Source organism: Camelus dromedarius, chromosome 5 (genome assembly GCF_036321535.1).
Source record: "Camelus dromedarius isolate mCamDro1 chromosome 5, mCamDro1.pat, whole genome shotgun sequence".
Lineage (NCBI taxonomy): Eukaryota > Metazoa > Chordata > Mammalia > Artiodactyla > Camelidae > Camelus > Camelus dromedarius.
The window spans coordinates 69,703,926-69,718,822 of NC_087440.1; the positions used below are offsets into that span (position 1 = coordinate 69,703,926).

Consider the following 14,897-nt stretch of genomic DNA (forward strand, 5'->3'; position numbering starts at 1 on the left):
AGAACATTGAGGTTCGTGAGGCTAAATCACTTGCTCTAGGCAACATAAGTGTTAGGTGGCAGAGCTGAGATTCAAACCCAGACTTATCTAACCATAAGACAAAAATTACATCACAATTCCTCCCTCACACGCTATTGCCTGCTGTAGGGGCTCTGACCTTGACCCGAGAACCTCAAGAAAAAGAAAGAAATGTAGAATCAGTTTGTTCCCTAAGGGTGTGGCTTGGCTGGGGTCTCAAGAGAATACCCCCAGAACAGTACCAGATTCCCTCAAGAGGCTCTGATGTAGCCCCCACCCTCGCTGGCTGGGTGCACACTTGGGTGGACATGTTAGGTAGCGGTGAAGGGCTGAGGCTCTGGGAGGAAACTGTGGTGTAGGCGGCTGTCTGGAAGCAGAAATGTGGTAGCTCCAGAGGTTTTGCTTTGCAATCTTCATTTTGCAAGGAATGGGGATTTTTTTTTCTTTTCAAAAAGCCCTGGACTTCCTTGAATTTTAGACCTTTCACAAATATTTTTTTAGGAGAAAAAAGAAGAAAAAAAAAACCCACAAAATGCCTGTCGCAACTACTCACTTCCACAATGAATCACGGACACAAAACCACAGCTATGTGGCTAACAAAGGAACTATGTGTTTTCACATTTTGTTATTGGAAATCATTTAGCAATCTTCACTATGTCATCTGCAGACAGACAGACAGACACGCAGACACACCCCTCTGGGTCCCAAGCTGCCAGTCTTAAAACCACAGTCATCAGATGACTTTGCATTTCACCCATTTTCCCTTTCTAATCCTTTTCTGGAAAGTTACCCTGCAAGGCTTAAACCTTCCTCCTTAGCCCCTCTCCAGAGGTGGGGGGTGCGTGTGCACGTGTGTGCATGCCAGTGATTGGAGGAGGAATGCTGAGACACTGATTCAGTTAATTCCACAAGTGGAAACAAGTAGACATTTCAGAGTCCCTTTTTTATTACTGTTATCATAATAGCACTTTACTTTGGTAAAGTGATTTTCACCTGGGAAGCTGACAGTGCCTTTTCTGACAGTGGCAAATTAATTAACTGATGGCAGATTTACAGATTGCATAACTGGAAAAACTACTGGACCCATAAATCAGAAACTTCCTCTATGTTCTGGACCGGGGTGAAACCTGATATATATTTGAAAACCTTGAGCTCAAAAGGAGAATTCAGAGCCTAAAAAATCTCCATTATGATTTTTGAGGCATGTTCTCTCAGCACAGCTTTCCACCCACACCCTGTCTCACACACACACACACACGCACAAACACACACACACACACACACACACACACACACACACACACACACACACACACACACACACACACACACACACACACACACACACACACACACACACACACACACACACACACACACACACACACACACACACACACACACACACACACACACACACACACACACACCCCACTCCAGAGGGCAGTGTTCACTGAGCAGCCACAAGTTCCATACAAAGCAGCCACCGGATGGGATGAACATTCCCCCGGGGCATCTGAAAAAGAACATGACTGTCTTTCTGTTCCCTTCTGGCTTCATCTCTCCCTAACCTTTCCTTTCAAACAAAAGTCCTAGGGGACTTAGGTCAGTTAAATGCTATGAGTACAGCCATAAGCTTGAAATGTTTGTTGCGACTATTTTTTTTTAAGTCAGATGCTGGAAACTGCATAAATTATTGTTTTAATGGGAGCCCAATAAGCTCCCTGGCCTCCCCATAGGAGGCCTGGGCATGGGGGATGCCACTCCAGGCTCTTGACATCTTTCTAGATTTTTCTGAAAAGATCCCAGATGTCTTGCCTGACCTGGTCCCCGTCAGCTCCCACACCAAGCTTGCTGCTCTGCACTTGCCTAAGCCTTCCTGCTCTCAGAGCTGTTCAGTAAACTGGCTATGAGTAAGGATTCCAGAGTCTTGAGTGGAGCTGGGCTGGAATGGCCCTTCATGTCAGTTTCCACCTCTTAGAGAATCCTCTTCATAGGGTCATTGTGAGGACTGGTTAAGGTGCTGAAGACATTCTACTTGCCCCTGTGGGCCTCTCTCCACCCAACTCTGGGCCCTGGGAGGCTCCTTCATCCTCTACTTTTGAGTCCTGTTCTGCCCACGTGGGACCCCAGCAAGAGGGCAGAGGACAGATGAGGGAGCGGAGGTATTCATCCTCCAGCTCCCTCCTGATGGGCCACTGTGGGCGGGTGGTGGCTCTATTCCTTTCCTGAAGGCCACAGCCCTGTTGTGGCCCTCTCCTGTGGCTGGAGCTACTCTGGGTCCCAGTAACATCTGACCCCTTGCCCCTTAGATCTGCAGGGCTAAGAGATTCCCTGCATAGTTACCCCCAGGACACTCTGCTTCCCTTGTTGTTTCTTCTGACCGTGTCCATATCTTTGCAAATAGACCGTTTGTCAAACTGTTCTCATTGAGCGTGCCATCTGTTTCCTGCTGGAATCCTGACTGATACCAATAAGAAGGAGTCTCAACGATCAAGTATTGAGCACTTAGTTATGTGACTCAGCACTTTATCCCCTTTGACTAATGGAGGTGAAGAGACAACATCAAACAGCTGGCGAGCAGTAGAATCAGATGAAACTGAGGTCTAGCGCATGATCACTGCTCTTAACCACTGTGCTGTAGGGGCCCCAGTACTAAAAGAGATGGTGCCCATAAAGTGCTTTGCACAGTAGGGCTAGCTGATTCAATAAGGCTCCATAAATGGTAGGTTAAAATCACAACCATACCACACTCAAAAAATCCAAAGTCTTAAATTCTACTCCAGCATAACACTAGCCCAACCCTAACCACAACGCTAAGGTTGAAGCCTCATTCTAATACCACACTAAAGTGATACTCTAATCCTACCCTAACCACCACCTTACCGTGAACTAGAATGCCACCTCAACCACAATCTTAGTCCCATCAATCCTAACCCAAACATGTATCACTGTAACCACAAAGCTCGACACCCTCCCAGGGTGAGGCTGGGATCAGGGCTGAGGGGAGCGCTAGGAGTCTCCCTGCCCCTCTGCACCTAGGTGCTTGCCCCTACCCCAGTGGCAAATGCACCTGCACGCAAATCCATCTCTTTACCCTCTTTGTCAGACTCTACACAATTGGCCAAGAGATATTTATGCAACATTTACTTCCCTGGGGAGAACCAGGAGAGGAGGGTAGAGCATCTAGCACTGTTAGACAGGCATTGTTGCCTGGAACAGAACACAGTGCAATAAATCCTGTGGGTGGTGATGATGATGAAGGAGAGTTAGAAGGGGAAGACGCTCTGTAGCTTTCTCCATCATTTGGATGCAGGCTCTGGGCAAATAGGAGGTGAACACTGCCTATCTTAGAGCTCTATAGAGGGCTGGGGCCAGGGCTGGGCTGGGAAGGAGTCCCTCTTGGAAGCAAACCCAGGGGAGGGCCCTATAATCCATAACTCTGGGATAATCTTAGAAAAGGGAGTCATGCAGGCTTCATCAGAGATTGGGGGCTGACTCGGGCCACTTCAGGCCAGATGTCCACCTTCAAGCTTCAATATGAGAGGAAGGAAGGTAAGAAGAAGTGTGCAAGAAGCAGACACCATTTCCCTTGAATCTGCCCACATGCCTGGGGTGGGAAACTGGAGACGTGTTTTGAGGCCCCAGGGCCCCCTTCTCCCTTGAGCACTGAGAGGCCTGAGCTCAGTGGCCTCTTCATCAACCCAGACGTGTCTGCCCTGGGCCAAGCATGGCGGGAGGAGGAGGCCGCAGGCTCTGCTGCCCGGAAAGGAGGCACATGGGACCCACCCTCCTCAGGACCTCTGTTGGGCCCCCTTAGCCAAGACTGAAAGCACAGCAAGACCGCATCCACCCAGAGCCTATGTCTTTTTGTTTTCACACACAGGTACCCCAAGGCCAGCCATGGCCCTGACCAAGCCCTGAGCCCTGTGGCCCTCAGGTATTTGTGTGGGTTGGAGCGGTGGATGTTAACACTCTACAAAGCCCAGAGGCCCACCTCCTTTTCAGAGAAACCTGGAGAGGACTACCTTGAAGGAACATGCTTTGTGGGGGAAATGGAAAACACTTCCCTCCTGGGGAGAAGCCAGGTCCAGGGTCACCACGTACAGCTGCACAGGCCATGTGCCACACAATTCTTAGAGTACCTGTCAGAAAGACTATGATGGAACAACATCTCCTGGTTCTGTGTCCAGGGACTCAAAGGTCTAGCACACACAGCCTGCCTCCCTCCTGTCCTTAATGGAAATGAAGTGTTTCAGACCCACCTCATTACCCCAAGCAGCTTCCGCAGGGCAGGGATGAGTGGGACCGGCAGGGGCTGAGTGCCAAGGGACCATGCACAAACCTTAATGTGGCCCATTTACACTTTCAGAACCCTCTGCAAGCAGTGGGGAGACAGGGCATGGGTGATGAAGGAAGTTCTCAGCTGAGACACAGGTCTCTTTTACTCTCTTTGAAAAGCAGCAGCAGGGCTTCTGTGACTTCAGACTTGGGAAAATAAAACCCCTTCCATTTGTTCTGGCTGGAGGCCCACGAGTAAGCAACCTCCTCTGACTACTCCCCTCTGAGCCCTCCCTCTTCCAAACCCACAGCCCTAGGGAAGAAGGTTTATGGGACTTTTCTAAGGCCCAAGAAATGGAAGAAAGTGGGAGGAGATCCCTTTATAGCTGCCGCCGCCCCTGCCCGACCCCTGGCACTTCTAAGGGCCTGCTAAGCCCTGCTCTGGCCATTCTCTCATCACCCTTAGAAGAGAATCATTGCCCTCAGCCTGCCCTGGCTCCAGATCCCTAAGGCCAAGGGGCACAGGGTAAGCAGGTACCCACCTGTTGGGAGGATTGGGAGAGCCCCTTCCTGGTAACAGCATGCCTGGGCATAAGCTGAGTGTCAGCTCAGAAGGGAAGGGATCCGAGACCAGCTATCTTTGCTCCAGGCAGCAACAGAGGATACGTGGTGACAGGGATGTTCATTAAGTAGCTAATTATTTACTTACTGAGTACTTATTGTATGCCAGGCACTGTTCTAGGAGCGGGGTGGGGTGGGGGTGGAGGGTGGGGGGAGGGGGATATATCAGCAAACAAAACAAAGATCCCTGCCCTCGAGCAGCTCACACTGTAGTTGGGGAAAAACAGATAATACACAATAAACATAATAAGTAAATTAGATGTTATGTCAGAAAGTGGAAAATAAAAAAGCACTGTGGAAATAAAAAAGTGAACCAGATGAAGGGACTCTCAAATTAGGGGTTTACAATATTAAATAATAGGAAAATAGGAGACATCCTCCTCCTGGGAAAGAGCCAGGTTCAGGGTCACCACATACAGCTGTACAGGTTGTGCACTGCACAACCATAGGGTACCTGTCACAGAGACTATGATGTGAAGCACATCCCCTGGTGGTATGTCCAGTGGCTAAGGCTAACCTTATATTTAAAAGCCTTAAAAGGCGGTCAGGGAGGGCCTCAGGGTGGAGCTGCTCCTGAAAGTGACCCAGGCATGTGTAGGAGGCATAAATAAGCACTCCAGCCCACTGTCAGGACTGCTAAATACCAGCAAGAACCAGCATTTACAAGGCCCAATTACAGTTCAGAAAGCAATCTTCCACCTACATTGTTTTAGTTCATCCTGACAACCTCCCTGTGAGGGAAGAATGATCCTTCCTGTTTCACAGATAGAGACATTAAGGCTTAATGAAGTTAAGTGGCTTGCCCAAGGCCACAAGTCTAGTGAGTGGCCCAGCCTGGAAGCAAATTTGGGCATCCTGACTCTAAGTCTTTTCAAAATAGTATAGCCAAAGTCCTAAGGGTTGGGGAATTCCAGAAAAACCCCAGGGGGCAAGCTTGGGGCTCAGAGTTATAAAAACAAGTCAGGAAATAAAAGGAATAAAAAAAGAAAGAAAAGAAAGAGAAGGAAGGTATTCATCCCCTGGAGGTCCCAAAATCTTGACTCAGTCAGATTTGTGGGGTTGAGTCAACCCAGCAGAGAGGCACCACTCAGTGGCCCTGAGGAAGCAGATGATGCAGCGCAAAAGATGCAGACTGATTAACTCAGCCTTGCCAAGGAGGACTTGAGGCTCACTGTCAGGGAGAGCCAAGGTCTGCCCCTGTGAAAGGCATCACGTGTCCTTGTCATGACCTTGGAAATGAGTAAAGAGGAGAGTAAGCATAGTTCACCATCAGTGATGGAAAATGACCAAGCTGGAGGCCAGAGTCTGAGACCATTAATTCTTGACCTCAGAGAAGACCTACTTGTCACTTTGATTTACAAATATGGAAACTGAGGCTCAGGGAGGACAAGGGACTCTTCCAAGTTTTCCTAGCTCGAGTTGGCCTCTGGTCAGATTCCAGGTGTACTGGAGAACAGTCTTGGGTCCAAGGGACTAGAAAGAGGAGGAAAGAGGACAAACAGGGGTCACTTTGCCCAGAGGAGAGAGCAGAGGCACGTGGCAGCATGCTGAAGCCCAGAGCAGAGGAATGGAGTGGGATGGAGTTGGCGGCAGCTGGAGCTGGGCTCAGAGGACCCCGATGAGCCTTCAGACTTGCCCAGTGTCAGGATCTCCTGGGTTCCCAGGACAGGCCCACAACCTTTGTTGCCAACCTTTGTCTTGCCTCAGTTTCCCCACCTAGAAACTAGACAGTGGGTTGGAGAAAAACCCCTCCTGGCAAACAGAGTGTCTCACTGGTTTGTCACAGGCATGGGGAGTAGGTAGGTACCCTAAGAGATTTCACAGTTTTTGGAGCCACTGTGTGCCAGACACCCCACTAATCCCTCTACATGCATTATTTCAATGAATTATCTCAACCACCCTATGAGACAGGCATCAATTTTCCCACTTCAAAGAGTCTGAGTTGCAGTGAGGTGAAGTGACTTGCATAACTAGTTTGTGAGGGTGCTGCCTGACTCCAAAGTCCAGTGCTTTCCCGGCACACACACCAGGGTTGCCTCCTTACACCTGCTGCCCTCTCCTCAGGTACCTGGTTTGATTCTAGATCGCCGATCTCCTGGGAAAATCCCTTGCCATTCTGACAGGAGGGATGCCTGGGTGCCCCCTGTAGCAGCTTCTGGGGCAGTGGTCTCCTGAGGGGTTGCTCTGCTCCCCTAGACTGGCAGAGATCACCTGTGGGGGCAGAGTCCCCGCACCCCCAACAGAGGCCTGGCAAGACCTGGGGGTGAAGGAAGGCAGCACTCCTGTGGGAAACCTGTGGGCTCACTCTCAGCAGGTTAAAGGTCACGTGTCAGGAAGTGCCACGAGGGCCCTAGTGGAGACGTGGGGCACAATGATGCCAGGATTCTGCTCTGAGGCGGCAAGTTCTACGCCCTGCCGCAAGCAGGCACCCACGGCCACGTGTGCTCCTGACAGCGGCACTAGTGCCCCTGCCCTTCCTCCCTCTCCCCACAGACAAAAGCCCCGAAACGCCTGGCACCCCCAGCCAGGGCTGTGGGAGTGGACACACCCCTGAGTGGCCTCACTGCTGGGCCTCATCAGTAGACTACACGGGAACCCGCTGCAGGAGCTGGGAGATGTGAAGGAGAGACTGCGGGGGGAGAGCCGAGCTGACTGGTCCACTCTGCTCTGTGCCAGTTGTGTTGGGGGTGCTGGAGCAGAGAAAACAGATAAAACGTGGTCCTCCTAGGCCTGACATTTTACTGAGGTGAGAAAGAAAGTCAAATAAATGAGCGATATACGTGCTATGGAGAAAAACAGCTAGGCAAGGGGTAGGGAGTGTTAGGAGGTGTGTAGTTTAAAATCAGGTGAACATGGGAGCCCCACTGAAAAGAAAAGACCTGGAAGGGGAAGGAAGGATCCATGTGCATATCTGGGAAGAGGGTTTGATGTAGGTTGAATTGTGTCCCCCAAGATACATAGAAGTCCTAACCGCCAATCCGTGAATGTGACCTTATTTGGACATAGGGTCTTTGCAGATGTAATTAGTTAGGGTTAGATGAGATTATACTGAATTATGGTGGACCTTAAATCCAATGACCAGTGTCCTTATAAGAAGAATATAACACACACAAACACACACACACACACACATGCACAAACAGGCACACAAAAGGAAGCCATGTGATGGCAGAGGCAGAGATTAGGGTGATGCAGCTACTAGCAAAGGGACACCAAGGATTGCCAGGAGCCTTCAGATGCTAGGGGAGAGGCATGGAACAGACCTTCCCTCAGGGTTTCCAGAAGGAACAACCCTACTAAGGCTTTAATTTTGGGCATCTGCCCTCCTGAACTGTGAGAAGATGCATTTCTGCTTGCTTTCAACCATTCTGTTTGTGGTCATTTGTTACAGCAGACCTAGGAAGCAAACACATTGTTCCAGGGAGGGAGATACCAAGGGCAAAGGCCCTGGAGTGGGGTGTCTCTGGCATGTTTGAGGTAAAACAAGTCGGCTGGTGTGGCAGAGGCACAGTGAATGAGGGGTGAGAGCTGATGTTGGAGACGTCAGAAAGGTTTGGGGGCCAGATCATTCATGGAGGGCTGCCTTTCGTAAGCGGAGCTGTTATACTTCAGATGGAGGGTCCTAGCTGGAATGGGCTGCAGTGTATGGGTGTAGTTGGCCCCATGATCTTTGTTTCCTGGTGTTAACGCCTTTCAATATGTTACATTAAATGGCAAAAGGAAATTAAGATTGCAGATGGAATTAAGGTTGCTAATCAGCTGACCCTAAAATAGGGAGAGTGTCCTGGATTATCGGGGGAAACAGGGCATGTAATCATACTGGCCCTTAAAAGTCGAAGAAGGCAGAAGAGTCAGTGACAGATTCAGCTGTAGAGGGAGGCAGAGGGGAGAGTTAACACACAAAGATTTCACCTGCTGTCGCTGGCTTTGACAATGGGAAGGTGGCCACAAGCAAGGAATGTGGGCGGCTTCTATATGGAATGGCCCTCAGGTGACAGCCAGCAAGGAAGCAAGGACTTCAGTCCTACAGCTGCAAGGAAGTGAATTCTGCCAACAAACAACTTGAATGAGCAAGAAAAGAGATTCTCCCTGGAGCCTCCGGGAACTCAGCCCTGCTGACACCTTGACTTCAGCCCAGTGAGACCCGTGCCAGTTGTTTGACCTAAAGAACTGTAGGATAATACACGTGCATTGTTTTAAGTGGCTAAATTTGTGGCAATTTGTAATGGAAGCCATAGAAAATGAATACAGTGGCAAAGAGGTGGAGTGTACAGAGGGGAGGAGATCCAGGAGAGGGAGAGACTGACTGGGATGGTAAAAAGAAGGCTGACCCCAGCTGCCCTCTGGGGGAACAGCCTGGGGAAGAGCCACCACCATGGGGCCCACAGCTTCCAGTAGCCCCCTGCCACCCTCACTTGTCCTGCTCAACACTGTCTTCCAGGCCCCTTGTTGCCCAAGTGCCGACCAAACCCACTGAGGATGTCCCCAGGGCCCTGCCTCTAGGTCCTGACCCAAGGAGGTCCCCCCAGTTCTGAGAAATGTCCTGATACCTCCCCTTATGCTGTCTCCTTTAGGGCTTGTGGGATGGTCTTGGTGGAACAGCCAAACCAGCCAAAAACCACTCCTAGTGCTATTGCTGGATCACACCTTCCCTGAGGCTGGGTCTGGGCTCTGACTTCAGAGCAGGTGTGCATACGCACACACACACGCGCGCGCGCGCACACACACACACACACACACACACACACACACAGAGGGACCACAGTTTTTTGTCTGCTTTTTGGCACCCAAGCCCCTATGCCTCCTCTCCACCCAAGTCCCCATGGCAAAGAGAACCAGCCCACTGATGGCTAACATGTATTGAGCACTAAGCCGTACCTGGCGCCATACTAAGTGTTCTAATCACATGGTCTCATGGTCTATTTCATCTGCTCTGCAATACTATCAGGTGGAGACTGTTGACTCAGAGAGGTTAGGGCATTTGCCTCTAAGTCCAGAATTGGAACCCAGGATTATCTGAATCCAAAGCCCGAGCTCAGACCCTCACTCCTCAAGGGGTGGTCCATGGACCAGCAGCATCAGCATCAGCTGAGCCCGTGTTAGAGATGCTCACCCCAGACCTGCCAAATCAGGAGCTGCATGCTGACCTGCAATCAGCCCCCAGGTGATTCACATGCTCCTTGCAGTCTGAGAAGCATATGTGTAAAGCACTGTTTTCCAAGGCCTGCTGGTCCTTGGTTGTTGTAACCTCCTCCTCCCCTAGTCCCTCATGGCCCTTCCCCAGCTGCCTGCCTCTTGCTCCCCAGGTGGAGAGGCTCTCTGCCAAGTTTGGGGAAGAAGCCTGGACCTGGGGCTCAGAGGCAGTCTCCAGGACCCTGCAGCCAGCCCAGGCCACAGCTGGACAACATCATTCCACATCTGGCTCACTGTAGGGCTTGCTGCCTCCTGCCTGAGACTCTTCTGGCTCCTCCCTCTTGTCTTCCTTCTGAGACACAAGTCTCTTGGCCTCTGTTGAGTGCTCTCCTGAAGGTGGCCTCTGGCCATCACCAGTCCCTGCCGTGTCTCCCCTCCCTGGACACTTTGCACCCTCCTTTTGCTCCTAGAATGCCCTCTGCATAATGTCACTCCCTTTATCTGGACACCAAGGGCCTGTCCAACTTGCCATCAGGAGAGAGGCCAGTGGCTGCTTGGGAAAGCTGGCCAAGCTCACAGGAAATGTCTGACACCACCAGGCAAGCAGGATTTGGCCTCCCAAAGCAAAACACAGCTGGGCCGACTGAGGGCCGCTCGGACTTTCCCAGATTTCATGGCACTGAGGCGCCAGGGCAGAGAGAGAGAGAGGCTGGGCTGGCCTGGAGGCTGCAGCTCATTAAAAACATCACAGTAGCCCCTGGCCAGGGAGCCTGTGAAGCTCAAAGAGGACAGCCCTGCTGTGGGCCGGAGACCTCACCCTGGGCCTTTGTCCTCCATTGCTTCTTGCACACGTGAAGCCTTCCCTGGGGGCCCGAAGCCTCACATAACTCCTCTCCTCCTCCCAGCTTCCTTCTCTGCCTAGCATTGAGTCTCATCCATTTATTCATTCAATTTGTGTGGATTGAGCACCTCCAGGATGCCAGGCACAGTGTTAGGCACCAGGGACACGTTCAAGAAAAAGTAGGACGCAGTAGTCCCTGCTCTCAGGGAGCTCCTGGTCCAGTGAGAATATGCACAGACGGCCCTGAGGCAGAGTGGAAAGTGCAGCACTGGGGACATGGAGCCTCACCTCCTCTCCTCTGTGCAGCATTGGCGGGGGTGCCCTTGGCTCCAGGTATGGGATGACGGTCCAGGACCACGTGGGCCCTTTGTTGGGTAACTCTTCAGTTGGGACCAAGTAACAGAAAGCAATGCAGTTTGAGCACTTTCTTCAATCTAGGACTGCAGGAGGAGCTGTGGGGAAATCCACATTGTATGAAAAGGAGTTGCTGCCTTCCAGGGCGCAGGCCACACAGTCTGATTGCAGGCGCGGGGCACAGACCCACAGGGATGTGTGCCAAGTGTGCATTGCAGGCGGTCATAGCTTGGTGGAAGTGATGGAGGGCGTGGTTTGGAAGAAGTGGGCCTGGGCCTTGAAGAATAGCGGGAGCGGGATAGGCTAAGAAGATGGGGCAGGGGATGTAAACAGCTCTACTCAAGGGTGCAAAGGACAGGATGACCTGCCAAGCAACCACCCCAGCACTCACTTGTGCACGCACACAGAGGATAAATACACTGTAAGATGAATGTATCCCACAAGCCAAGAAAGAGCTTGCAGGGGGAAAGCCAGGCTGGAAGGGCTCTGCTCCCACCTTGCCCCAGGCTGGCCCTGGAGCTGCCACCTCTGGGGCGTCTCCAGGTGCCTTCTCAACAGGCCTACCCACTTCCAAGACCAATCAGAACAAGTCTCAGGTCCGGTCCACCTGCTCACAGCCAATCACAGGCAGTTCGCCTAGCCCCCGCATTGTCCACCTGGCCCTTAATTCTGCCCCTCTCTCTGCCCCAGCATCCCAAGGCCTTGGCCAAAGGGTTTGGCTCTTCTGGTTTTGACCTTAGAGCTCCTAGGCCTTGACCCGAATTCATCCTTCTGCTTTCTCTGATCCTGGCTGCCCTTGGAAAGCACCTGCTTGCGTGGTCCGGGCCCTGGAAACCACCTTACCAAGACCTTGGTCTGCTCTTGTCCCGACCTCACCTCTTCCCCTTTGGAGTTGCTGGACGACCTCAAGCTCCTTTCCTTTCTCTCCTGAGCTCTCCCTCTGGGAATCTGACCTCGAGGTCAGCCTTATTTCCCTGGTTCCCCCAGCCTCATCCAGGAGAGCAAATCCTTTTTCCCCTGAGTTCAGCAAGACAAAGTTCAAACATTTCATAAAGAACTTCCTAAGTAGGAAGCAAATGGAAAAACTAACGTGAAAAATCAAAAGGAAAACACAGCCCCTAGAAATGGACCAGTTTACAAAGTTCAGATTTCTTGTCCTGAGTGAGGAAAAAGTCTAGCCAGGTTTGCTGGCAAGCAGGCTGGGGAATCCTGCCTGTGAACACCCCACTTCCCACTTCCTTTCCTACCCTCTGCCCCCATATGCCTTCTTGCCCTTCCAAGGAGAGAGGTTAGTGCTAGTAGTGAGTGAACTGAAGGGGTCTTTTCTGGCAGAGGAGTCTTTCCTGCATCACAGGGACCACAGGCAGAGAAGGAAGAGGATAAACACTTATAGAGTTTACCGTGTGCCAGGCACTGCTCTAAGCGCTTTCCTCATAGTAACTAATCTAATTCTTGCATTCTTGCAACAGTTCTGTGAGTATGACTGTCATCATTGTCCTCACCTTACTGATGAGGAATCAGAGAGATAAGTCACTTGCCCAAGGTCACCCACCTAGGAAGTGACAACACCAGGATATGGAGCAAGAGAGCCTGATTCCAGGTATGTGCCCTCCTCCGCTTTCTCCCAGGACTTCCCACCTCTGCTGTGCACCCCAGCCCGCCAGAGCCTGTGCCAACCCCAGCACCTGCTCCACTGCTTGCCGTCCCTGGAAGGAAGGACCTTCTGGCCTTCTCCACCAAGGTCTTCACCAAATAGGCCTAAGGAAGAAACCCCTCTAGAGAGGCTGCACCCCAGACCCAAGGTCCCACTGAGGAGGTGACTTACCTGGCCGCCGCCGGCTGTGGCACTGGTGGCCGTGTTCTGGGCGTGGTGCTTTCTCTGGCCACACTGCTCCTGCGCAGGTTGGGGGACCCCTCAGCTGAGCGTCGGGGTGCCGGCCTGGCGTTCTGGGGGTCGAATTCCTCCTCGGGAATGACCTCTTCGCAGCGGGCTCCTCGGAAGCCGGAGCGGCACACGCAGAGCTGGGGCCGGCTGCAGGAGCCCCTGTTCTGGCAGGGCGGCTGACACACGGCTGGGGAGACAGGGAGATGGTGGGGTTCGCCTGTCAGCATCAGATGAGCAATCAGAGGCTGAGTGACCAATCCCACCAGCATTCCCAGCAAAACTCCCTGACATCACGTTATGCATCCACTCGAAGGCTCCCTTTTTGTTTGTCTGTCCCGCTGAGGACCTGGCTTGCTGTTATGGCTTCCTCTTCTCTCTGCCTTTGTGTGTGCTATGTCCCCTCCCTGGAACTCTTTCCCACTCCTCTCCACTTACCTAAGTCCTACTGTTCCCTCAAGCCCCCCTCCCCATCCCTGATGACCTGTCTCCAGCAGCTGCTCCCTCCCCTGAACAACTAGGAGCCCTCACCATGCACAGCAGGCGTACTCGCTATGCCATCATCAGCATGATGGGTTTTTTATGTCTGTGTTTCAGCTCCCTAGCTAATATGGTCAGCACCTCCAAGTGTAGTGACTGTCCCTTACACTTCTTTGCCTCCTTAGCTCCTAACATATGCCTACCAATGACACAATCATTATTGTTTTTATTACGGCAGCTAATATCTATTCAGTACTTACAATATGCCAGGCACTACGATTTGCATACACTGTCTCATTCAAGCCTAAAACAATCCTATGGAGCAAATGTGATTATGATTCTCATCTCAATGCCTCTGAAGCTCAGAGAGGTTAAAAGACATGCCTGGGGTCAATGGTGGATCAAGGATTCAAATCCAGGTCTGTTTGACTGAAAAGCTCAGGCTCTTTCCACCCCACTGCCTCCCAGCAAGGCTCAACCATCTCTGAACCTTGGCCTGGAGCTGATAATAAAACAAAAGGGATCTGTTGGCTTCAAGTCAGCCACCTAATGCACCCTTGTGTGGGAAGCTGCACATCACAGGTTGGCTTTGGTGGTGGAGATCTCAGGATCCCATCCCTCCCAAAGCCCAGTCAGTCTCAGACTGTGGGAGGATGTTTACTAGCTCATGCATTCATTCAGTGAATATTCACTGAGCACTCACTACATGTGAGGCTTGTGGTAAAAAGCATCCCACTCTCAAGAAGTGTACTGTCTCACATAGAAGCCAGGACATAAGTCATGTGATAAGTGTCAGCCAGAGCCTCTAACCAAGGCTGCAGCAAGGAGAAGGGAAAATCACAGAGGGCTTCCTGGAGGAGGTGGTGCCGACCAGAGACACAAAGGGTAAGTAGATTGGGCATCATGTCAACCAAGGGTAGCCTGCGTACTCAGGGGAGAGTGGGGCAATGACAGGTCTCACTGTAGGATTCCAACCATGAGCTGGATCCTAATGCCAGAGCATTTTCTTTAGTGCCTGGTTCCAAGGATGTGGTGGTGGCAGACTCCCAGACTCCAGATGAACAGATCATGTCAGAGAATTGTAACCCTAAACACGTACCCAAACAATAAACTGCCACCATGGCAGGATTTTGGCCTATCACCTGGCTGACACTCCACCTGTGCAGGCAGAGTTAGCCCCTCAACTGCCTGCCAAGCCCCTATCATCACAATTATCACCACTGGAGACGTGGTCTGCTGGGACCAGCCTAGCAGCCAAATGAGGGCCAGAGAACACTGGGGAAGCAG

General features: G+C 51.6%; 1 protein-coding gene across 4 annotated transcripts in view; it reads right to left on the reverse strand.

Moving 5' to 3' along the window:
- The window catches only part of LTBP2 (latent transforming growth factor beta binding protein 2), a 100,891-nt gene that overhangs the window by 66,638 nt on the left and 19,356 nt on the right, over nucleotides 1–14,897 (reverse strand). For all 4 annotated transcript variants that reach the window (XM_031454043.2, XM_031454044.2, XM_031454042.2 and 1 more), the window contains exon 3: nucleotides 13,074–13,320. In XM_031454043.2, the coding sequence (XP_031309903.1) occupies nucleotides 13,074–13,320 (247 nt within the window). The remainder of the gene's footprint in view (nucleotides 1–13,073; nucleotides 13,321–14,897) is intronic.